General features: G+C 40.6%; 1 protein-coding gene across 2 annotated transcripts in view; it reads left to right on the plus strand.

The window, feature by feature from the left end:
• The window catches only part of arid4b (AT-rich interaction domain 4B), a 52,701-nt gene that overhangs the window by 435 nt on the left and 26,413 nt on the right, over positions 1-25,853 (plus strand). For both annotated transcript variants that reach the window (XM_066697016.1, XM_066697018.1), the window contains exons 2-3: positions 2,719-2,772; positions 23,069-23,179. In XM_066697016.1, coding sequence (XP_066553113.1) covers positions 2,767-2,772; positions 23,069-23,179 — 117 coding nt within the window. In that variant the 5' untranslated portion in view covers positions 2,719-2,766. The remainder of the gene's footprint in view (positions 1-2,718; positions 2,773-23,068; positions 23,180-25,853) is intronic.

A 25,853-nucleotide genomic window follows, 5' to 3' on the forward strand; every position in this document is an offset into this window, starting at 1 on the left:
TTTTTTCCATCCATCTCTCTCTCTCTCTCTCTCTCTCTCTCTCTCTCTCTCTGTTTCAAATGCAATCGGATCTCCGACCGATGTAGTGGCATTCACCACAGCGGTCCTCCGATTGTGCACAACTGACTTTCTCTCCACACGGCAATCAAAGATCTGATTTGGAAGAAGAGAGAGAGGAGAGAGGAGAGAGAGAGAGAAACGCTGTCTTACATAAGGACTAAAGTGAGCTCCATCGTGATTGAAAAGGCGTTAGATGGAGCACCGAGCGATAACATTGCAACTGCACGCAACCCGATGCATTTCGCTACAAAGGGGGGTTCGCTCTGTGTCGTCAAAGCGATCGAATGTTCCCCTCGCCGTTCGGCTTTGATCTCCCCGACCGTATTTATCAATTAATTAATTAACTAACCCCGTATTGTGCGTGTGTGTGTGTGTGTGTGTGTGAGAGAGAGAGAGAGAGAGAGAGAGAGAGAGTGCGATCTGTTGTTGCTCCGTCTCCGTTGCATGATCACTTTTTTTTTTTTCTTTCTCTCCTTCTCCCCCTCCGTTGTTGTTTTCTGGAGAAATCCCTCTGCAGGCGGCGGGGCTGACACGACATAGATCAATGCAAGAGTTGTCGAGAAATCTGGGCTGAAGTCTTCAATAAAACCCAATATGACGGTTCGCCTGGCAGATCTGTTGTCATTGTCGGCGCAGCCAGAGCAATGCACGACACCGAGCAGTAATGACTGGATTAGATGATGGCAGGAGGGAGGGGGGGTGACATCGTAGTCCGACAGATTAGTCGTGCTGTTCGGCTGCGTTTCTCGATGTTGGCATCGGATCCTATATCTGTAGTCTCGGATCGAGCCAGCCCGGGTTATACGGTGACTTTGCCCAGTTTGGCCTTGTTCAGGGGGGCTTTAACAGTTGCCAGTTGGCTGTAGTTGGCTTGCTCTCCAGACTGGAGCTCAACTCGCTCCTTCCTCGTCGCCCCAACACGGAAATCGCGTTTGTTTTGCACACTTTAGAGCAAATAAAAGTGCCCCCATTTCGGCTGTCAGATCCGACCCCTACCGATGTGGCCCGCAAACTGGGTGGGACTGGTGGGGGGGATTCCTCGAAAATGCCATCGTGCGTCTGTGTTGATCTGCAAGCTGGGTCATATTATGAGCAGGTTGTGTAGGCTGCCGTACGATGGCACCCCGAGAAAATGAACCATCTGACGAGCAGACAAAAGGGCAACGAGAGAGAATAGGCTACGGTGGGGGGGAGGAGGAAAAAAGGTGGGGGAGGGCGATGTCGATTGCCTCCGTGCGTGATTGTATTTCACTTGTGTTATTGTGTGTTTTTGCCTGTCGCTACCTTGTCTCGGATTGTGGCTGAAACGTGTTTCAGCTCTGCTACAGAAATGGCGTCATTCACTCCAGCTCCAGTATGAGCACTGGTTCACTGTAGACATCACTCCTAACCTGTGTCCAAATAGTTTTATTTTCCTCCTCTTTTGACCGGATTGCATCTATAGCTGCGCTTATTCCTGGAGGATTTCCAAAGCAGTAGTTCAATGCCCTCTTTTGTCTATTCAGTGCTTTGTGATTTTTTTTTTTTTAAACAAGTTGTTTCGCCCTCCATATGTGAAATTGTATTTTTGGAGTGGGGGAAAAAAATCAGGTTGAAACTCCAGCTACACAGCTATTCAGCTACCGATTACATAAACTGTTGCAACCTACTCTAATTAAAAATATCAGCTCTTGTTTTGGCAATTGTAGCATCTGGTGTTTTTAATTAGACTGTTTTCTATCAAACTAATTGTACATGGTCATATCCTAGCTGTTTAGTTGGTGTAGCAAGTAGTGTTTTTTTTTTTAATCCACCTTCATAATTTGATATTGTAAACCCTGCACATACATGTTTGCTTGTGTATACAATGTGCAAATACTAATTTTACTCTGGGGCAGATGGTCTTCAGGGGACATTTAACCCCTACAATGTAAAATGTTTGTCTTTATAAACATGATGAAAAACAAACAAACACTGAAATAAGGACTTTTTTTCCAAATCTAATTTTTGGATAAAAGGTTTGTTTAGGATGTAAGTGAACACAAATTATTCCATTCTAATGGAATTGATTTTGATCAAACATTTCTTATTTGTAAAATAAAATTGCATTATTTATTTATTTCAGCACAATATTACTTATTTTGTTCTCACTAGACATTGGTACTATACAAGATGGTCTACAAGTTGTATAAAACTTAAATGCCATGACACAACTTTATTTTTTATATCAAGGTGGTTTCAGTATTACATTGAATTATCCTCATAAAAAAATGATAATTTTTAAAAAGAAAAGACAAGTGCATATGTTCCTTGTGATTCATTACTAATTTGCTGACCTGTCTTATCTTATGAATATCCTGGTGTTTGGAAAATATCCAAAACTGGGCTGCATATTTTGACAATTTGAACTCTGGCTCTTAAGTCATAGTTATTGCACTACATTTATATTTTCTTAGCTCTTTTCTGCACATATTTGTACCCATTAATATGTCCACGCAGATGCATTGCACAACTGAGTTATGGCATTCATTCGCTGTGGTAAATCTGAATTGCTTGTATGCAGTGAAACATGTGGCATACTGCTTAAAAAAAAAAAAACATTAAACATGTACATGAGCAAACTGTTCTAATTCCTGCATTCATTCACTGTCTCTAAAAAATATTTTCTTTCATCTTCAGGCTTGACAACTGTGTCTGAGAGGAGGAGCAGAGGAGTCTTAAAGCAAAATGAAGGTAATAACAAGGAGTCTTTCCTAATATTAACCCGGTTCAGATGCCTTCTGGGCTTGCAGGGCACCAGGCGTTCCTCTGTTCAAACTATTGGGAACAGTGTGCAAGAAACATCTGCAGTGGAGTGTAAATGTACTGTGCACACAGTGTAGTTCCAGGAATGTGTGTCAGACTTTTTACCCTATTAGAGAGAACTTCTCATCCTTTTCTGTATTTCAAACACCTTACTTTTACCTGGTATTGCCCCAAAATGCCTAACGAGGCACAATATAAAAAGAAGCGGACTGAAAGTTTGGTCTTGTTCCCTGATGTTGACAAATTCATGTTATTTGAGTTGATTCAAGAGGTGTTGGCGGTTAGTTTGTAGTTTATATTGGTAAGGGGCTGTGTTATGGTTTATGAAGACACTTCTGTTATTAGTCAGAAATAAAAAGCAATGCCATATCTCGCATAGACTATTGTAGTGCGTCTGCCTATAGCTTACATCTATTACGAAACCTTTCACAGCATTTATAATGTGTGTTTTACTAAAAACCACCACATTGTATAGTGTACTGATTCTAGAGATGCAGCAGTGCATAGAGCAAAACAACTTAAGAGACATCGCATCAGAAACCCACCATGGCAAATGACAATACTCTTACAGAAGACTCTGGAGAGCACCCAGTGCCCCCTCATTATTTGTACGAATATTACGAGTCAATATTCTTTCTATAATGGGCACAGAAGACCTGCAGGTTCTGTAGTTAGAAACTTGAGACCAACTCGTGTTTTGCCCAGTTGAGTCATCTTCTTTCTACTTGTGCTCCCAGCTACAGATAATTAAGATGGAAATGATCAAGTTCATTACTCAGCAGGCTTAATAGAATGTAAACATTTTGATACACTTGGTTTTGCGTAATGGTATCATATCCTTTGCAGCAATTAGTAGAAAATGAACAGTGTTTGCTCTTATTTGGCTCATTATCTTTTTGAGTCTTTGTCTCTTATATCAGTGAAGATAACTTGAGACTTCAGTAATATATACATTACATTAATTTAAAGTTGATTTTCTATTATCCAGGGATCATCTAGAGATAGTTCATATCCTATTAGCTGTAGTAAACAAAGTCCTTTATCATTAAAATAATGTTCAAAGCTAGAGATGTCTCTCTAAGGTTACAGCTGGTGACCTTAGAGAAATAATTTACCCCCTTTTAATGCTAAATTGGATATTTCTAATTGAACCTCAAAATATTCCAGTTGCAACGTTAAGAATATTTGAATATCTACTGCTCAAGGTATCTCTGGAACTGTTTGTGCTACAATACTTTGGACACGGTCTATTACTATGTCATGGCCCAAGATGGCAAAGTACTTGTATAGATATTACACCAAATAGTAGTAAATCAGTGCATTTCCTTTAGTTGTTTTCTTCATGCTGCATTAACGATAGGTTGTACAGGGATTTTTGTTTTTTTAACGTAAAAGAAAAGTACCTTATTTTCAGCAGCATTGTTTGCCACCACTTAATTTTTTAATAAAGTTACTGCCTTCATGTCCTGGTTAAGATTTGGAGTGTGACCTTGTAATTACAGGATTGTATTGCTTCTGTTACCTGCAGGACTTTTGCCATTGGCTGTTGGGCTGAGACGGGATTTGTGCAGGAATTGTTTTGTTTTTCTTTTGAAGACATGGTTAATTGCTTATATTGATGGTTTTGCCCCACTATTTGTTGATTTGCATGACGTGAAATATGGAGACAAATACGAGGTCGACAGCCTGTGGCTTTGAAATGAAGTGCCCTTTACTTTTTACTGGAAATGTACAAAGCTTCATACTATTTACAATCTTAAAATAGTTTGCTTGAAGGGGCTTTACAAAGCGTCACACTAAATTCAGAAAGCTTTGATTATTTCTGTATTTATTTATAGATTTATTTATTTATTTGTAGAGTGCAAAGCAGATTGAGTGTAAAGATGGAGCAAGATAATAGTTGACCTAGACTTGCATTGTTGATACGAGATGCATTCTGAAAATGCTTGCTAGTGGAGGAGTTTTAGACGAGTGCAAAATAACACACAAGGTGATAGAGTTGTTTTTTCCCCGTTTGTTTTTTTACAGGATGCTCTTATGATTGAATTATAGCCAACCAATCTATTGACCCTTCTGTAGTTTCTGATTTGCGTGACTTATTGGATTAGTTCTTATTGTGCTGATTTTTATTTTCTTGGAGGTCCTATGTCCTATGTCACTGGGTTGGGAAAGATCTTGCAACGCCTCATTAAGCCCTGGCACTAGGTCAGTGTAGCGTGCTGCTGACAGTGTTGTGGATTATGGATATTGTAATTGTGTTTCAAGTCTCAATCAAGGGGACAGCTGCAGTACAGTTGCAATGAGTAACCCTGTTTCCTAACCAAACGATTGTGTAGATGGGTGGGGTCCTCTAAAGCGGCACCGTCTGAAAGCTGGTTGAATGAACAGCACCATTGAAATACAGTGGTTATTTTCTTGTGATTGTTTTTCATTGTATTTGAATTGTTTCATTTTTTGTTTGTTGGTTTTTATTTTAGTGGGAGGCTGTTTATCGAGTTCAACAGATAAGAACATCCCGAGAGGAAACGCATATAAAACCACAAATGCCAATGCCAATGGTTTAGCACAAAATGTGTGAAACATTCATATTCACTTCACTGAAAAATGTAGGCCTACTGTTTCTTCTGAGCACCTTTACGGGTTTATCTAGCAATGATAAAAACATAAAAGGTATAGAGGAGAGAGAGATGAATCTAATATTTTAATTTCAGTTTCGTTTAAACCTTTTAGGACAATGACCTGTAGTTTTTCTGTTTTCAGTAAATCTGATGCAGTTTTTGTACAAAAGCTCCTGTGAAGCAGCTTTCCTGTGTTTGGTCGCTATTGAGACAACCTGCCACTGTCAAGGTGAAATAAAAGTGGTCTTCACTGTGCCCTTAAGCTGTGCAGGGAGAAATGCCTTTTGTCAGAGCTGCCGAAACACTTATGTGTTTTTTAAATAAAGATTTTTTTTTTTTTTCTCTCCAGGAAGTGCTAACCATAATGGCAATTTATATAAAAGTCCTTGGAGTCCAGAAAAACAACTAAACTGGTTGTCATAAATATTGTTTCAGCCTGGTTGCACTTTACTGAGATTGCAGCTTCCTCCTGGTGCCTATTCATGCCCTTTTATTTTAAGTCTTGTGTTTCAGATCAGCTGTTTTATATCCTTCTCCTTGGTTTTGAATATTGCGACATTTCATGTTTATAAGTTTGCAGTTACTAGTCAGCTAATTCATACAATATTTTGATTGGCAAGAGCACATTTGTTTTATAGCTTTACATTTTTATTTATTTATTATTCCCTTTCCTTCACTTTGAACTTATTTCCCATACATGGTGCTTTTTAGATCATTTCAAGCATTTTACAAGCAATTGTGTGCGTGTCTAAGCTGTTTATTTAGAGAGATGCCGAGGAGATAATTGATTTGCTATAGATGGAGGTGATGCCTTCTCAACAGAGCATTGCCTATTGTTAATCTATACTTATCACGATCTTTGACAAATTAGTTTGTAATAACTTACAAACAGCCTTATATTTTTTGTTCTGTGTGTAGCTACTGGGGGGGAAAAATAAAAGATTAATGATAAGAAAAAGCCTCGAAATATTTGGCGTTTTAACCTGGAGTTTCTCTGTATTAGATGGTGAATGTTAAGTAAGCTTCGTTTAATTGTAAATACTATTTTTCTACTCGTCTTCTCTCTTTCCTCAGCCTCCACAGACACCCATTAAAGTATTGGTTTACAGAAGGTGTGGATGCTTGTAAACTGTAATGATTCAGCTGTCACAGCCACTGGGAAACTCCATCTGCTGATGTTTTCTCACTGGTTACCTGCTCACGATCTCTGTTGGAGTTTTACTGAAGACTTGTTTAAAGCAGATTTTTCAGCTGGTAGTAAAGGGAAGTTTATTATGTGAAGCTGTGGCTCTTTTTACAACAGTTCATTCATGAAGGTGCAAAGTATTAAAAGAGAGAGTGTCTGTTTATAAGAATCAGTGAAATCCGTTTGTCCCGTTTATATACATTTTTAAACTAAAACAGTTACACTTAATCATTATCTGCTTATGAATCCTAGTTAACTTTTACCAGACTATTGTATTAATCTGAATTCTTATTGGCCCCGATTGTATGAAAATATCCCTCAGCGTGAGTGAGATGTGCATTGCCTGTGAACGAGCAGTTAAATATGTAAATCTAGGAATTGGCAAGTTGAGTGTGTTTGTGTAAGACAGACAGACAGACAAACAAACAAACAAACGGGTAAACAAAATCCTCTACTATAAATATTTGTGGTTTTGTGCGTGTTTTTTTTTTTTTTTTATCTCAGTAATCACTGTTGTACTCGAGAATTCTTTGGTAGATCTGTCCCAAGGTGCTCTCACCTCACATTGTAATCGTATCGTGTCTGTGCCGCAGCGTGTTGACTTGCCCCACAGCGGTCTGACGCTTACTGGTATGACTTGCACATATGTGTCTCCTCTCCCCAGTCATTGTAAACACGCGGCCCTCATTAGTGCAGCCTGCTCCTGTAACCTGTGGAGATGGCTGCTAATACCCGAGTCTGGCTGACCCCCAGGGGTGAAACGGGGTCAGCTTGGCACAGAGACAGGGGTGCCAGGCCCACTCCTGCTCCCAGATTCATTTCAATCTGATTATTACAGGAGGAGTATTTCCCTGCAGATTTGTAAGCTTTTTATTGACTTACATATATTTCAAATAATAATAATGATTTGACATTAGCAGTAACTGATAGCAAGAGACTCGTAATATATTTGTAATTTATTTCTTGTCTTCCGACCAGGGGAAATCTAAGAAGGGTCAGTGAGAGAAGTCCAACAGCTTGGATTTTTCTCCAGAAGGAAAACAAAAAAATACAAAACAAACACAGAGCAGTATTTTTCTGGCTGGAAAAAATAATAAATGTTTCCGCAACTATATTCAGACAAGCTGCAGACAAAACAAATTAGTCTAAAATGATCGGTTTAAACACCATTGAGAGCTATACATTCTTAACAGGCTATAAAGTCATGTTTGCTGTGTTTAAGGATAGGGAGGGTTTGTTTTTAAGGCCTCGCAGAGTTATAAAGTTATCTTAAGCTCTTGATGGTGTAAGACGGGTGACACACATTTCCTTATTCTTTGTAAAGACGCAAGCTGACTGCTCTCCTTTTCCTCAATTTGAGGCACATTTTTATTTGAACACATTCTCAAGATGAGCATTTGAAACTACAGTGCTTGCAGATATTTTCTTTTCTCTCTGTTTTACTGCTCAGACAAAATCTAGTTGTATTGTATACGTAACAGATTTGTTATTTCATGAACGCAATATTAACTAGTGACAAACGGAACTCACAATAGTACAAATTTGTTAATGCTCACTTTTCGTGTTTTAATCCCCATATTATAGATTAATATAAAAACATGTCAAGTTCCACATGGCACCAATCAACAAAGGAATAGTAGGGTCTTTCTCGTGGATGCAGGTTAGTTGCATCAGTTTATGAATAATAATTGTTGACTCTCGTTTGCTTTGCATAATTGTGTACACTCTGCTTGTACAACATGATCCTCAGACACGGCTGTCAGACGGGGTTAGTTGGGTGCTGCAGGAATGGCTTCAAACGCGCTGATCTCCTGAACCCATCTGCAGCGCGCTAGAAACGAGACAATCGGTGCTCGCGGTCCAGCCGGTGCGCTGACAGAGGGGGGCGGTGGCATTGAATTAATCTTTTTGCACGTCGTTCGGGAATGGTTTGTGGTTTTACAGAGCACTCGAGATTTCACGACTCGCCTTGCTGATTGCGGTCTGCATTAATCACACTTGGCGATGTTCGGATGGTGGTTCCCTTTTTACGCTTACTCTAAGCTCGGGGTTCAAAGTGAGCTTTTTTTTCCCCTTTTCTTTTTCTGGCAGCAGCTGTGTGTGACAGTGAAATCTGTGGAGCTGAGTGCTTGAAGGAGAAGGGGGGACGGTATGTCGCCCAGTGTGAGGAGCTCTATTCTTGCAGTTCAAGAAGCTCCAGTTCTGGTGTTGGCAGCCTCTAAGAGAGATGTTCTCTCTGATCTGTCGGCCTCATGATTTCTTTTATTTTTTTCCCCTCGGTTGTCCAGGCTGTGCGGCACTTGGGATAATCACTGTGCTTTCGGTACACGTTCCAGGGCTGTAGTGTTACTGAGGCTACCAGGCCTTGCTGACTAATTCTCAGATGGCTGTGATACACTATAATACTGCCATGTCAGGGAGGTTTAAAAGTAGCGTGGGCTGCATATTTTTGTGTGTGTGTGTGTGTGTGTGTGTATATATATATATATATATATATATATATATACATATACATACATGAGCACTCGCTGCGAGGAAAAGAAAATCAAACAAGAAGACTTTTAATGTTTGTTTCCTGGAGCTTACCTTTCACCTGACTGCTTAGTTAATGTTGGTGCAAGAGTAGCATTGCTTTACTTTGCTTGTCCCTTTAAATCTTCCTGGTAAAGTATAAATAACCTAGACACTATTGAGAGCTGGAGTATTGCTGGACAACCGCTCATTTTGTTTGTATTAAGGCCTAAATGATAAAATAAAACCTTCATAGTAGGCAGGGCCTGGAGGTAGGCCGTGTTGCAGTTTTCTACTCTACAAGTGGAAACACTTCAGTTGCTCTGTTGTCTGAGTCTCAAGTGTTTGATCTCGCAGTCAAAGGTCTGGGGAGAACTGTATGTACTAGTAGAAGTAGGTGTCAAAAAAGATGCAGTAATATTTCAGCTCGGCACTTAACGCTCCGCCTGTGTCTGCGAACCACAGTCCCATCTCTCGAGGGCCCCACCTAGTCTTCGTGAAAGACAACGTGCAGCTGAATGCATTTAGTGTGCAACAGGAAAATCATTGACAGGCATGAAGGGGAAAACCTCATTAGGGTCCTGTGCCCGTTGCCTGCTACTCCTGAGGTAAAGAAAAATGCTCATTGATTTCCTTAGAAAAACAGAAACTGTGCTCTCCCCGTCTCCCGGGCACTGCTGCTTATTTACCGACTGTATGATTGCGCATTCTGGAAAATCTTTTTTTCATCGCTTTTTTTCTTTTCTTTTTTTGAAGCACGACAGGAACCATAGAATGAAAAGTCTTTTTGTTAAAGCTGGTTTCTCTCTCAAGCACACAACTGCTGACGCTAAAACATCATTGTTGGACTCTGTTTGGTAACGCAGCAGGAACTCCTGGAATGTCCTGCCTCGGGACCTGCTAACGTGGCTGTGGCACTTTTTGGGGCTGGACAAGCTCCCACTGGAGACCCAAATGGGTTAACCTGAACCGGTTCCCAGGGAAAGAGGTCGCTGTTGTCCTGTTGTAAGGGAGTGAAACGCACACAACAAGGGTGATATTCTCTGTAAGGATAGACAGCGGTGTGTTGCGTTAATGTGACTAGGGAAATTGGCCCTTGCAGCCCCAGAGCCGGTTAGCTAGAATCTTTGTCCAGACACCCTGATGTATAAATCCATCATTCCTTCCGTTACCAAATTAGCCCTGCTGAGATTACGAGACCTAGCCAGTGTGTCTTGGTAGTTTTTTTTTTTTTTTTTTTTTTTTTAACCCTCCCATGCTTCTATATTTGACCTAAAATGAGAGGGAACACAAAGCAACAGATTGTACTTGCCAGGTGATCTGTCACCAACTAACCTCAGAGCTCCTTATTGCACTGCGGCTCTGAAAAGAATATAGTCCTAACATTTCTATTACAATTACATTGATTAATTTCACCAGCCTGTTTTGGGTCGAAGACAGAGTATATCTGAATGCATCATTACTATTTTTGGAGCCAGGAAGGTTAGATAAGTTGGAGCAAAGGGAATCACAGGGACGGGATTGTGCCGATTGCTTTTGGCGACGCCATGCTGCCCAAAGATTTGGCTTATGGCGACACAGGAACTGGTTTGTGAATGTTGTGAATTTAATTCAAAGTTTCCCCCACCAAAGTCACAAGCTGTCCTCTTTGAGGTGCACTTTAAATTTGAATGTTTGCAGCGCATGTAATCTGAAAATATTTCCTGTTCTTCTTAGAGTCCTGCAATTTTCTTCTGACATGCTATAGGGATTAAAGTATTTTTGTTTTATTCTCGGGTTCAGTTGAAATAGACGCATTGTGGCCAAGTTATTATAAATGTACCTTTGATCAGCACATTTGCAACACTGAGACCTGGTTTTCATGGTAGCTGAAATTATATATGGTTAGAAAACAATAGCGAAGATATAGGCTAGTTAAATTTGAAACTAGAAGGAAGAAATTACAAGGCAAGACCATTTAATTTGTACAAGAACAGGCTGCATTTAATTGAATATTGTATTGTTACACATTTTCACTTTGCCCTATAATACTATAATGAATATAACATTATATCAGGGTTACAATAACAGTGTCATCTTTATATAATTAAAAAACAAAAAATAATGTCTGCTCTGTGTCTTATTACTATTCAGATGAGAAAACAAGGAGGATTTAAATCTAATCTAATCTAATTCTAATCTTATGGTCTGTAGTTACCACTGGATAAAAATATACAATGAAAAATGCACAAAACTGCAAAGCATCCCAACTTCATATCATAGAATTTTTCTGGCACATTCTTTCTTGTTTAATTGAATATGATGTTTTGTATTAAAGGGTTTAATATCCCTTTCTAGAAGTCTACCTCCCCGGTCAACGAGTTACCAGCAACTGCTGCAGTAAAGTTTTCCACTTGACACAATATTGACCCCAGATTTTTTGAAGCTGATGGAAGTGGGCCGTTACCACAGAGGCATTTACTCTTTAAACTATTTTTCAATTAAGCATGCATCCCAATCAAAAAGCAGATGCCTAGCCTATTCACTCCCAGTAAATCTTCCAGTGTTTGCCAAAAGCGTTGGCCTTAACCCTCTGCATGGCCGTTACAAAATATTTCACGTTATTTTAATACACGGTGACCTTGAGTTAAAGGAAAGAAAATAAAAACTTTAAATCATGGCAGTAGGAGGATGCTTTTCAGTTTTTTTTTTTTTTCTTTCTCTCCACTTAGACAAAATCAACATTCCTCTCATTGCCTGGCAGTTCGGCCCACTGTTTTCAAAAGAGATAAGCCATACATGGCCAACAAAAAGGGGCGATTTTTAAAACCTGTCTACATTCATGGCTTACAAGAGGCATATTATCAGTGTTTGTTCAAAGTACTGTGCAAACGTTTTAGGTGGGTGTGAAAAAATGCTTTAACGTAAGAGTGCTTTCAAAAATAGACATGCTAATAGATTATATTTATCAATGAAAAAAATGCAAAATGAGTGAACAGAAGAAAAATCTACATCAAATCAGTATTTGGTGTGACCACCCTTTGCCTTCAAAACAGCATCAATTCTTCTAGGTATACCAGCACACAGTTTTTGAAGGAACTTGGCAGGTAGGTTGGCCCAAACATCTTGGAGAACTAACCACAGTTATTCTGTGGATTTAGGCAGCCTCAGTTGCTTCTCTCTCTCCATGTAATCCCAGACAGACTTGATGATGTTGAGATCAGGGCTCTGTGGGGGACATCACTTCCAGGACTCCTTGTTCTTCTTTACATTGAAGATAGTTCTTAATGACATTCTCTGTATGTTTGGGGTCGTTGTCATGCTGCAGAATAAATTTGGGGCCAATCAGATGCCTCCCTGATGGTACTGCATGATGGATAAGTATCATTTGGTCATTCTGACCAAATCCCCTACTCCATTTGCAGAAATGCAGCCCCAAACTTGCAAGGAACCTCCACCATGCTTCACTGTTGCCTGCAGACACTAATTCGTGTACCGCTCTCCAGCCCTTCGGCGAACAAACTGCCTTCTGCTACAGCCAAATATTTCGAATTGTGACTCATCAGTCCTGTGTTTTCTTGCATAGTTGAGTCGCTTGGCCTTGTTTCAATGTCGGAGGTATGGCTTTTTGGCCGCAAGTCTTCCATGAAGGCCACTTCTGACCAGACTTCTCCGGACAGTAGATTGGTGTTCCAGGGTCCCACTGTTTTCTGCCAATTCTGAGCTGATGGCACTGCTGGACATCTTCCGATTGTGAAGGGAAGTAAGCATGATGTCTTTCATCTGCTGCAGTAAGTTTCCTTGGCCGACCACTACGTCTACGGTCCTCAACGTAGCCTGTTTCATTGTGCTTCTGCTAAAGAGCTTGGACAGCACATCTGGAAACCCCTGTCTGCCTTGAAATGTCTGCCTGGGAGAGACCTTGCTGATGCAGTACAAATACCTTGTGTCTTGTTGCTGTGCTCAGTCTTGCCATGGCGTATGACTTTTGATAGTAAACTGTCTTCAGCAGCCTCACCTTGTTAGCTGAGGTTGTCTGTTCCTCACCCAGTTTTATTCCTCCTACACAGCTGTTTCTATTTCAGTTAATGATTGTGTTTCAGCCTACATATTGAATTGATGATCATTAGCAGCTATTTGGTATAATTGTTTAATCATACACCTGACTATATGCCTACAAAATCCCTGACTGTGTGCAAGTGTACCTAGAAGAACTGATACTGTTTTGAAGGCAAAGGGTGGTCACACCTAATATGGATTTGATGTAGATTTTTCTTCTGTTCACTCGCTTTGCATTAAGTTAATTGATAAATATAATCTATTAACATGTCTATTTTTGAAAGCATTCTTAATTTACAGCATTGTTTCACACCTGCCTAAAACTTTTGCACAGTACTGCACTTTAAATTAAGAATTTTCTGTTTTAAAGTAACCATTTCTCAATTAACTACACCACCGATTGTGGATTAATTCCTTGAGTTCGGGGCCCTGGGAGAGGCAGAACAGGAGCAGCGGCAATATCAACTCATGTATCAGGGAACACATTGTTCTGACACCTGCCCGAGGAATGGTGCTCTGCATATATATATATCGTTTAGATCTACCACTGATATATTCCCGTGAGGAGTTAATGGGGGGGTGGGGGGGGGTAGAGAATTAAGTATTTTTTAACCTGTGGCTGTTAAAATCTTATCAGCCCTGTTTTCCCGGGAATGGGATCATTTCAAACTACTAACAGATAGTTGCCAGAGGTAGACTGGATGCTATGATGTGGAGGTCCTGTGAATCTCTCTACTGATCCACGCAGTTAGCACACAGAAGGCCACGAGATTGTGGATTGTGGCTTGTGTATTAGCGGTTTTCCCTTGGTCCTTGATCAGCCCATGACTCGCTAACACACTGGGAAGTGCTGGAGATTTTGAAAACCATCATGCCACGCTTTATAAACATTTGTACATTATTACAAAATCTTGGAGTTCTGAGTCTCTTCCCAAACAGTTTCAAACGCCAGTTGCCTTAAATTTCATCAATGTTATGACAAAATAAAGACCAATGTCATCTGTACCTATATGAATGTGGTTGCACAGTTTTTCCCACCCTGGCCTATTGACAGTGCTGAAGTCATGAAGCGCTGGCTTCTTCTGTCTCGTTACTCACTCTTGCCAAACATTAGTGGATCAACAGAAAATGTAATTGAGAGAATGCTGCAGATTCTAAAAAAGAAGTTGTTTTGTATTCATGATGAACTGAGTGTAACGCTGCAGTACAGCTCTGGTTAAAAATAAACTTGCAAAATGTCTCTGGCTTGCAAGAAACCTTGCAAGATGGGATAATTTTGCCAGATAAATAAGTCAACACCGGAGTTATCACCACCTCTGGAGCACTTCAGTCTGCCGAAAGCGAGTACCGCGGTTCAATAAAAATAAAAATCCACTGACAACAATTAATTGCGCAGAATGTTTCCCTGGACAAGCATGTAAGACTATTGCGAAGAAATAATTTTTAGAAAGTTTGGTTTATCATAGGCATAAAAACAGCAAATGCATTATTTAGAAGCCTATAGCATGTCCTTCTTGATTAAAAAAAAAAAAAAAACTATACACGTGTAACCCTTTGCTTTTTATACTTCAAATTTGTTGTAGAATAAATCCAACAATGCTTTTGAGAGCAAATATTGTGTTTGGTTCTTTTCCAGACTTGTTAAAAAGCAATACAGCATTGCCTTGTTTGTCAAATCACACCCAGAATACAATTAATTTTGTATTAACAATATACATTTGTGTTGCCGGTGCATTTTATCTTGTTGTCTGTTTGTGTATTTTTTCATACACAAAATTTCATTGTGATTTGAACTTCGTAAACCAATACTTTGAGATTTACCGATTGCAAATCTTTATCTTTACAAAGAAAGGGCACTCTTTTTTCTTTTTTTTCAAGTCCTTTCCTGACTCCCACTGTCCAAATCATGGCACTCTTTGTCTTGATTTGAACTCTGCTGTCACGAACTGTCTCTGTGGCATCTTTCTCCAGGCAGCCAACGATTGAGCCGTTAAATTCTGTAACCGTCACCCAAACCCTGAACCTAAATCTGAACTAAACTGTGCTTGAGCAAGGAGTCTGGACACTAGGAAAGCACTACCAACTACCATATGGAAGTTATGGAAACCTATAATCAGAGTGTACACAATAAGTCTATCGAGTAAGACTATTACGTAACAATTCTAGAACACTCTTATCATTGAAACATTGTGTAAAAGACACACAATGTAAACTGCAATTATCAGTGAATTTAAGAAGACATCGGAAAAATACAACCTATTTTGTTCCGTTTAAGTAAACACCGCCTACACAGATATAGAACAGTTTGTGTACTGGCAGCCGCATTATGGGGGCTTTCCTTTCTCGAGCACAAAAACCTGGACAATGTTATAAACTTCCTGAGGAGAAAGCTGAAAAGACCAGTTAGAAAGATATTGTTCAACACAAACTCCCCATACAGGTTGGATGTTACAGAGAACAGTTTTTAGACTCTTTCAGTACAAACATGAAATAAAAGCCCTTGGGATCGATGTCCTACAGCAAGAATATGAAGTTAATTTCACCTTTTGTGTTTTTTTTTTTTTTTTTTTTTTAACAGTAAAGCTACCTACATCTACAGCAGTTCTGTGTGTTTAAGTTCAATGCTTACTATGTGAAATTGCACAATCGGTCATTTTCTCTGGTGTGTGCATAAACTTGATCTTTCAATACACAACTGTTCACAAGTTGAGTGCATTTAATAATAGCTCACCAGTAGAATGACAGGTGGGGGACAAATTAAGAAACAATGAGTTGGAGTGAACTAGGAACAGGAAGTAGGACTGTCTTATTGCCCTCTGGAGAAGATTGCAAGTCATGCTTATCTGTAGGTTATTGCCAAATGAGTTTTTGGAAATAGTCTGAGACTGTGATTCATGTCCTGAACATCCACAGCAGTGGTTTTCAAAGAGTTGCCAAGTTTACCTAGAGAAGCAACCTCATTTTTATGTACAGGTCATTTACAGGGCAGTTGAGGGGAAATTTAACAGTGCTGTACACATTAAAGGGTTGTCTGTTTTCCTGTAACAAAGATGTAGGCCTTTTGTTTTGGTGGTAGAAATCGCTGGCACTGTGGTCCACTCTATCTCCCTCCTAGCCTGCTCTGTCTTGCGCTCCAGGCTTTTTCATTATTGAGGAAATTCGTGGAAGTGTAGCGAAGCCCACTGCAGGGTGAGAATAATGCACTTCTAAGTGATATGCTCTTCTTTCCCAATTAGGCTCCCGAGTCTCGGTCTCCCTGGTCTGTGCTTTACCAAGGGTGTAAATCTGTCCCCTGGAGTTCAGCTCTCTCCCTATTATGAGCTCAGCGGCACACACAGGTGTTGAAAAGCTTCGCTTCAAGAGTATGTGGAGGTTGAACTCCATAACTCGAGAAACATGGGAGCTGGGCTTGAGGAGCGTGTGCGGTAGCCCAGTCACATAGGACCTTCTAACAGCATCTTCCAGAAGTCACGTTTTTCAATACAGATCTAGTACAATGGAGTGGCTCAACTGTGACTAATGCAGGGATTGTGTAGGTCAGGGCTGACATTTGCTTGTGGATCTGCTGCAGAAACCTGTGATATCTGCCTGTGTGTGTGCTGTGATTTAACTCTTTTTCGGAGAGTACACCTTATTATTTGTATGTATTTGTTTACATACGAGTCAAACCTGGTCGGGACTGGTTTGACTAGTTAATGAGGTTCAGTTTGTGGTGTGTTTTTTTTTTTTTTTCTCCCTGGTATGTTCCCCCTCCTCATTCTCCTCCACGCAGTTCATCTCATGCAGTTATAAATAGGCAACACGCATGTTCAGGAGGCTGCAAAACGTAGGCGTGTGTGTGTGGCCTCAATTCTGATTCCTAACCTCATTCTGACCATTTCTTCATGGGCGACCGCAAGTGCGCGCTGTCGTGGGCCAGCCCAGTCAGTTTAGCTCTGCTGTTTCGTTTTGTTTGAGTTGAGTAATAATCACTACCTAAGCTGGTAAGAATTAAAGTTGGATCCTTAATTAGCATGTCCGTTTGCTCTGGTGTATAATGCATAGATTATAATGTGCGGATTGTTTGGAAGTAAGATGTCGAAGCTATCAAAGGATTAAAGAGTTTTACATCAATTCATTTCCTCTCTAAGAAATGTACCGTAATGGCACTCAGACTGGAAAAAAGGTGTGCGAGGTGCAGAGAAACGCTGCGCTTTGTTCTGCTGATACAACCCTCTCAAGAGGTCTTCTGCTAGTTGCATAAGCATGCTTTGAGAGAAGCACGTTGTATAGCCAGGACTTGTATTTATGTTTGCCTGTAAGCTTGACATTTGCATCTCTTATCCCTGCTATTCATTTCAAAGTCAGTGTAGTTTGCAGATTACGTGTAAAAGATGAAAAAAGTAGCAATACTAAAGCCCATGTGCGTTTCAGATCCTTTTGTTTACATGGATAGTAGATCATGAATTGCAAACCTTAAAATGGAGAACATGGCAGAAGTTGTAAGTGCACTTTTTGCTATTTTTGTTCTTTTGTTGTTGTAAGAAAACGGTAATGTCTAAAAATACATATTGCCACCAGTCCCATTGTTTTATGGTTGTTGTCAGTAGTTTATCTTGTGCTCATGATAAATACATGACTATACAAATGTCTGATGGCTTTAGCTCTTGTAGGCATCTTTTAAAAGTTTATTAAAAACAATTATTCAGTCAGCAATGACTTGACAAAAAAATAACCCTGCAGATTCATAGAACAACATTTTTACTATGTTGACTTCCTCTTTGGCACAATCCACAGAAATCCAGTGCTGGTTTAAGATCATACAGCATTGTTTGTTTTGTTTGCACTTGGTGGAGCAATGTATAATTGGGCTCACATTTTTGGAGAGCGTTTACAACAACTGGATGTATAGCCTTCAATAAACAGCATTGTCTCCTGAAACCTGTTTTCAAGTGGTGCACTGGGAGAGCACATTAACAATATATTAAAATCTGTTCTTGCAGTTTTATAATACACTGGGAGCCGTAGTCTAAATAAAATGGTATGTGTTTAGTAAGCCGGAAAGTTAAGTAACATCAAAAGGCAGGGGGGAAAAAAAGCTGTTGTGAATGCTAATTGGAATTTAACATCATTTGTTTCTGTAACATTTTCATTTAACTACTTCTTCTTGTGAAGCGGTGTGCTAATGAACTGTAGCAGGGCTGGCAAAGCGATGATGTAATCAGACCTCTGCCTGCAGTTGTAGTCTGACTGGAAGTGTTCATTGTAATCCTGCTGTAGTGGCTAATTCTGTTGTATATCTGTGTCAAAAGATTAACGGCGTCTCTGCGTTGTCTGTCTGGACGGCAAGGATTTAATTTGTATTTCTCCGATAGTAAGCTCTGTGGGTACTTCCAAAAATGACCATGTTTTTTGGTCGTGTTTAATGTTGTGGAAAGGTCTGTGGGAGACCTGTCAAATTGTCATCTTTTATCAGAGGCTTCGTCTGACACATCTTGGTCCAGTACGGCCGCTTTTGAATGCCGATTTGAATACCAGCGTGATGGAATGGTTTGCTCGCGTGCTTCAGCAGGTGTACCTCCTTTTTATTTATTTTTATTTTTAGGTAGCCACATTTGTAGTGTCTGGGGAATGGCAATGTCCCAACTTTGCCTTTCATACAGGTGTGGAAGAAGCCTCTCCTCTGAAGTATCACCGTAACCTGTACATGTTGTGCATTAAGCTGTTTGTCCATTTTTTGGAGAGACTAAAATGGCCTACTAGGAACATATGCATCGTAGCCCAAAGCTTTGGAGAAGAATTACACATAGCAGAGGACCTGGTTTTGCCAGATGTGCCTTCTGTTTTGATTTTCTTAGGTGGCTGTGGAGTTGAATGGCTTTTACACAAGGCCTGGGACTACAATCGCAAAGGTGACTTTGATGTAAGACTAACGCTCATAAGTTTTACTCATGAAGAGGTCACTTTCCAGATCTTTCAGTTTAATTTGCAGAAAAGTCTCAACAGCCTCCTTTAAACTAAATACCACCCCGACACGTTTGTAAATAAACATGCAGCTAAGTTCATAGACCTTTCAAATACAGGACTTGCTTACTGTTATTATTAGCCAAGTAATCTGATGAATTCAGTTTACTCTCTGAAGTCCTCTTTGTATTAGAAATTTGTACAACCTTTACAATTTCATTTAGGAGGATTTTTTTTTTTTTTTTTTTTTAAGTATTCATAACATTGCATCAAGACTGACTGCGGCATACATGAGCAGTTGTTTGTTGCAATTGGCATGAAGTCAGATCAGCTACTTCACGAAACCACCCTATCTATACTTGCAGACTGGGAGTTGCACAGAGAGCTGTATCTAAACAGTCGGATACACTGCAACAACTAGGCACAAACCCAACATCACTGCACTCCACTGTTTTTACTGTTTTTGAGTCGCTCCCATTCTCCGGTTTTATTTTTACACCCACAACCGAGATTTATGTCCCCACGTTTCGGCTGTCAACATTTCTCTTAAGTACCCCTGAAAAGGTGTTTAATGAATTTAAAGTGGTGGATATAAGCGGTAAAAAAACAAGTTAATTAAATCACACAAGGACTGCCATCCTTGTGCTTTCGTTCTGATCTGAACGCCCGACAGTGTTTTGTTTTCACAGTTGTATCATGTTTTTTATTTTTATTTAATTTTACCATTTTCCCTTTACACCCCCAGCCCATGTATTATACTTTTACTCCACTGTGAAATTAAAGAGTTTTTTCTGTACCTGTGAAATGAGTTTGTGTGGGTGAGCGTGTTTCTCTTTTCTGCTTTGCTTCAATCTCCCCCAAACAAATTGGGAATTCGGCCGGGCATTTGAAGTCTTAAATTTCAAGAGAAAGCACCCTGTTGCCTGGGCCTGAAGAGATAGTGACGGCTTGACAGCTTGCGCTTCTTGAATGGGAGAATCCGTTAAGACTCGCCTGTGTGAAAGAATTGTGGGGACAAAGCCAGGGATGGGAGTTAAAACCCCCCTCCCAGAAAAGCATTTGCTGAAACTGACTGGCCTTACAAAGTCTCCAAGAGGGTCTTAAACTTGTTTTTTTTTTTTTTTTTGGTCTTGGATTTAAGTCACCATTGTTAGTGCCGTTCATTGTTGCACTGCGTTTAATGATCACGGAAGGTGAACTGCCTCTTTTTAAGTACTGAGGGGAAATGGATCTCTCCGAGGGGAAGCCTACAGTAACTGGATAATGATAGGATCTCAAATCTGTCCCATGTGCATCGCTTTCTACTGCATTTACACTAGCGTTTAAAGATACGGAGCGACAGAGCGTAGAGAGGAAGCTTCGTCGCACGGCTCAGGATTTCAAGGGGTACGGCGCAGGACTCCTGGAAAGCTGGTGGTCGACTCATTTAAAGCATTGAAAGTGAAAGTGGAGCAGCTCGCAACAGACCCTGCCGTCTCATATGCAGTATTGCGCCAGCCTAGTCTTTAGAAATGCCAGCTGACGGAGCAATGCCCAGTGTGAACCCCCGCCTCTCTCCGGCTGCCGAGGTCTGAGTAGCAGAGCGTGTTCGAGGCGTTCCACATGAGATGGCCAGCTCAGGTAGCCGATTTGATTTTTAGTGCAGCAGCTGCCTGCTGGAGAGTTAGTGTACGCAGTCATAAACTTTATTTGAAGATGCTACAGGATATCGATTTTGCTCTCAGCGTTTCCCCTCGGCTGAGTGGACTCTGGAGCTGCCTTGTCCACTGCCCCCCGCGCCGACACTCCAGCACACATCGCGTTTTGGATTTGATCTTCAATTTAGCGAATGGGACGGATCGTTCAATTGGATGATTGGACACTCGGCCCATTTCAATTAGAACAAATGTTTACGAATGTGAAAGCCCATCGAGGTAAAAACAATATATTAAAACAATATATTAAACAAAAATCCTAGTGGAGTGGAGGAAATCCAATTTTTTTCAGCTGCTGGAATTCAGTTGCACTCGTGGTGGAAGTAGTTTAAGTGCAGGTGCAGTTAGATGTGTTAATCGGAGAACAAAAGGTTTTCATTGAGGACTCAGCGTAAAGTGAACTCTTGAGTGACATTTGATATAGCAGAGAAGCAGGGGGGGGTGAAATACCTGGAAGCTGCAAATCTCAGGGAACTGAGTTTTCTGTACTGGGACATCTGCCAGAAATAGGCTCACCACTGAAAATAAAATCCCATGTCTGCCCCAGAGGGCTCGGCTGGGAGGCTTCACTGACAGGCCCGTCTCTGTTAGTTTTATAAGGGCAACAGAGGAGGGCAAGCCAAACACAGCCAAGTCCATTGATGTCTGTTTCGACAGAGGACTTAGTAGCTCTTTTTTGGCGTGGAGTTTGTGATTGCTCTGGCAAAAAGTCCTATGAATGCACACTCTTGTTTTCTTGGATTAATTCTAATCCGTTCAATTCTTCATTTTCTCTTGTGCTGTAGTCTTTTTATTTTTTTATTTTTCTGCTGTCGGGAAAACGTGGTGAAAAGCTTCTGTTCACTCGAGTTGTCCTTGTCCAAATATAGCGCGGTCATATAGGGTCTGGTGCAGGGCAGCGCTCTGATGAATGTGTTTTGAACGAAGCACAATTCCAGTTATGAGGGAAATAAAATACTTTGTGTGTTTTGTTTTCTGGCATTAGACCCGGGAATTCAGGATTGAAAGTTTTCCACTGACATTTGCCGGCATTCGCTGGAAACGTGTTATTTCCCCGTGTTTTTTTTTTTTTTTTTTTTTTTTTTTCTAAAACATGTTTTGGCCAGATGTATTAAATTACTGTCAAATATATATCTTTTTGTATAACTTTTTATTAATTTGTTCTTAGAGCTACTTCTGAACATACTAACTTTCAAAGTGTTTAGGCTACTTTTAATCTTATACCTTAATTTAATCTCTAATGTGTAGATTGTCCGAGTTTAAGGCATCTAAGTGGCGTGTATAAAATTGTAATACATACTCTTAAAACATAACCTTGGATGATGGGTAAAAGTACAAGCAACACTTGTTGTTCATCTTTGATTAAAGCCTGTTGACACTAAATTAGATTTGTGTGTAGTTGATCGTATTTGGGTGCTACTTCAGTACAGCGTGTGGTAAGTTCTTCACACTCGACATCTTGCAGGATTTCTTACAGGAAGTTCCCCTTAAAGTGCTTCATTGAAATAAAAAACACCCAAAAGAAAATCGAAAAAGAAAGTAAAAGGGTGTATTGTACAGTTTCAGCCCAACGTGAGTATGGCCTACTGGGCACGAAGACTGCGATCATTCAGTTGGCTAAATAGAAAAATATTATTCCCTTCTAATTTGTTTCCTAATTTAATTTGATTCTCAGTCATTGGTTCCACGCTAATCTAGGCAGGTGATGTCTCGGGAGGATATTAACATTCGGCGCTGTTTGTGGAGTGCTGCTGAGTGGATGTCGGAACAAGCTGTTTCTGTGTGCCGTTGTATCTCATTGGCTTATTTATTTAGCACGCTTAAGTTGTTGGGTCTGGGATTTGGTTCTCGCCCACAGGCAACATGGTTTATGCAAAGAAATGTGTACGGTGCAGATGTTGTTCAGAGGAGATACTGGTGGTTTCCCAAACAAGATGCTGAGGGACATTTATAGATTACATTGTATTGTTTAAACAAAACAAAAAAAATACTTTAATACTTCAATTGAAATGTAGATTAAGGGGCTTTTTGGGATTGGAAGGGAATTATCACTGAAACTGTAAGGCAGGGTTAGACTTTCATCAGTTTGGGAAGGTTGGTGTACTAAAAGTCAAGAGCGACTGATAAAATAATCGAAACAAATGGTTCATTATTTCAGTGAGCGTTTATTGATGTCTGAACCTGTTGGAGAGCCAGTGTAGCTCACAGAATCTCTTTACATCTCTTCCTTGCAGACCCTCGAGGAGCCCCCGTACTTGACAGTGGGCACGGATGTGAGCGCCAAGTACAGAGGAGCCTTCTGTGAGGCCAAGATAAAAACCACAAAGCGGCTCGTCAAAGTCAAGGTAAGTGAGGACGCGAGGGCCGACGCCACCTCGGCCTCCTGTGCCGCGCTGGAGAGATGCGCTCTGACATTCAGACTAAGGCCGGAAAAGTCCTGGCGCCTGGACGTTGTTTGCTTACTTGAGGTGACTCACGGCAAGTGGAAAATAAAAATGTTTTTCCTCAGCCCCTTTTAGAGGCATCTTCGCTTATCCCCATCACAAACCCGGAGCCGAGGGCTAGGGAGCACTTGTCGCAGTGAATTTAGATAATGCGTCTCAGAGAAAATTGAAAGCAGTTTTGAGAAACGCACAATGCCCAGCTATTAGGGTCCCTCCATCTAATTCAGCGCTGCACAGGACTTCGGTAGTGAGGCAGAGAGAGGGACCTCCAATTTACTCTGTTAGGCACTTGTCATGTGATCATGTGACCTTTTCCGTGCCGGAACCTTTCAGAAGATTCCGGGCCTTTTGCTCAGAACACGCATGTCAGATATCAGTGGGGGAAAGAAAGTGGGAGAGAGAGAAATCTCTACTTGCCCCCATGAAAGCACACAACTTAAAAGTAAACGGGGGGGGCGACGACTAAATGTAAAGCATTTCTTCATCAGGCGTTACATTTCATTCCACCACAACAACAGCCAGTGTGTATATAAAGCATGTTCTCATCATGTTGATGGCTTGACTTCTGCTAATGAGGTTAAACCTTTGACTTCCAAGTTGTGTTAGACTTCTCTGCAATCACGGGCTGCAGATATTTGCTCAATTCGTCCTGAATTTACAGGGGAAAAAAAAGAAGCCATTGGTTTGTAAAAGTAAAGGCTCCAATCAGATTTTTCCAGTGTTTTGTTGAATTTTGCTAGACTACTGTCCTGTCAGCCAGTCCAGCAAATCTTACTTCTCACTTCTCTGTTCGCTCTCATAGTATCTTCTCTACGGGTATAGCACCTCTGGCACAAGCTGTTCTGATGTCTTTGCTATTGAAGGTCTCTCTCTCTTACTATTCTCATGGGAAGTGAAAGCTAGAAGGTCAGCCCGCATTCATTTTTTGTGATCTTCCCAAAAGAGAAGTTAAAATGTCACTTTTTGTTTTATTAGTAAGTAGTGGTATATGCTGCATTGACTTCCATAACATCAACATTGAAATGTCTTGAACTTGTTGAGAAATAATGACAGGATCAGTGTAAAGTGGTTTCCGTTTTGTCGGCTCTGAAAAAAGATTCCCGCTAAACCGAGTGTATTGTAATTAGATTGCCGAGCATTAAATAATTTCCAGTGAGTGATGCGCGTGTTTTAAAGCGGTTGGAAAGGGGCTTAAAAGAAATGATAAGCAATTTCCAGTTTGTGCATAAATTTAGTTACAAGACAGCAGCTCCTCGCAGTTAATTGTTTTTCTGAAATCATTTTTTATTCGGGTTGCTTATTGCACAGTTGAGTTTCTTTTTTTTTTGTTTAACTTCATTTTTAAGTGAAAGTGAATCCACCTTCACTCACAGTCAGAGAGGCAACAACTCCTGTTCGTTTCTCTTTGTACTTATTCTCAGTCTTCCTCGCTGCCCCACAAGCTCGGTGGATGCCACTCCGAACGCATTAGTCAGCCTGGATGCACCATGGTGTGCTTCCACTGCATTCCCCGTAGCCCTGTGCTCCTACCCACAATGCCGCCTCGCCAGGATTCAGGCTGACAAGAACGGAGGGCAGGAATTACAGCCGCTCACTCCACTGCGTTTGCTAATGATAATGAAGCGCATGATACGACCGGCTTGCTTTTATCTGTGGCCAAATTGTGCTGCACACGCAGAAGCACAAAGAAGCCACTTTCGCTGATGTACGTATCATAACCTGAGCCTCGGCATCCACTTAAGGGCTCGTTATGAGTCGGATTCGCAAATTAATTCTTCATATTCCATTACTGGCTTAGACCGAACAGCTTTTTTCGTTTTTCAACTTATTTACTTAAGTGTTAAGTGTACTATAGCATTTCAAATGGGTAGGCCTAGTGCATTAAACAGGTTGTGTAGAAGAACTTGAAATTACGTTTTATTTTATTTCCCCTCACTGGAGGAGATTAAGTAGGTTCTCCCTGGTATTTCAGTGCTGCTTTGATGCTGACATTTATTGGTGTTCAATAAGACTTTAAACCGTAAAGCTTTCAGTGACTATATTGAAGTTGGAATGTATTTATGTAAAATGTTCACATATGACACTGTAAACGTCTGCGTTTTCTGGGTAATTTTGTACTTTTTGGGTAATTGTTCCCTTGTATCCAGTAGATAGTTTTACTACTGTTCAAATATATTGCTTCTGGTCCTCTACCACACCTTCCTCATTCCCCGGTATATGGATTTCTTCTCTCCTAACCTTATTGTGAGCAATTCTATGATTTAAACCTGTTGATGCTTTCCTAAGTACATGCATTACGGACGTGTTCAGTATCCCACCTGTGCCGCGCCGTGCGGTCGTATCGAATTGATGTTATCATTCATGCACATTACCCTGCGCATCAAGAGCAATTGTAGCTGATAAGTGTTTTCGGGCGACGGCAGATTACACAAGCAGAGAGAAGTCATGTAATGCCGGGAATTACATTTCAATCATCTGCCCCATTTGAAGGGGAAGTACCATTAACTGCAGTCAGATCTGAACTTTTGCCTTGCGATAGAAATCTAGATTCCCCCTATATAATCTCATTTTCTCA

Source organism: Amia ocellicauda, chromosome 23 (genome assembly GCF_036373705.1).
Source record: "Amia ocellicauda isolate fAmiCal2 chromosome 23, fAmiCal2.hap1, whole genome shotgun sequence".
Taxonomy (NCBI): Eukaryota; Metazoa; Chordata; class Actinopteri; order Amiiformes; family Amiidae; genus Amia; species Amia ocellicauda.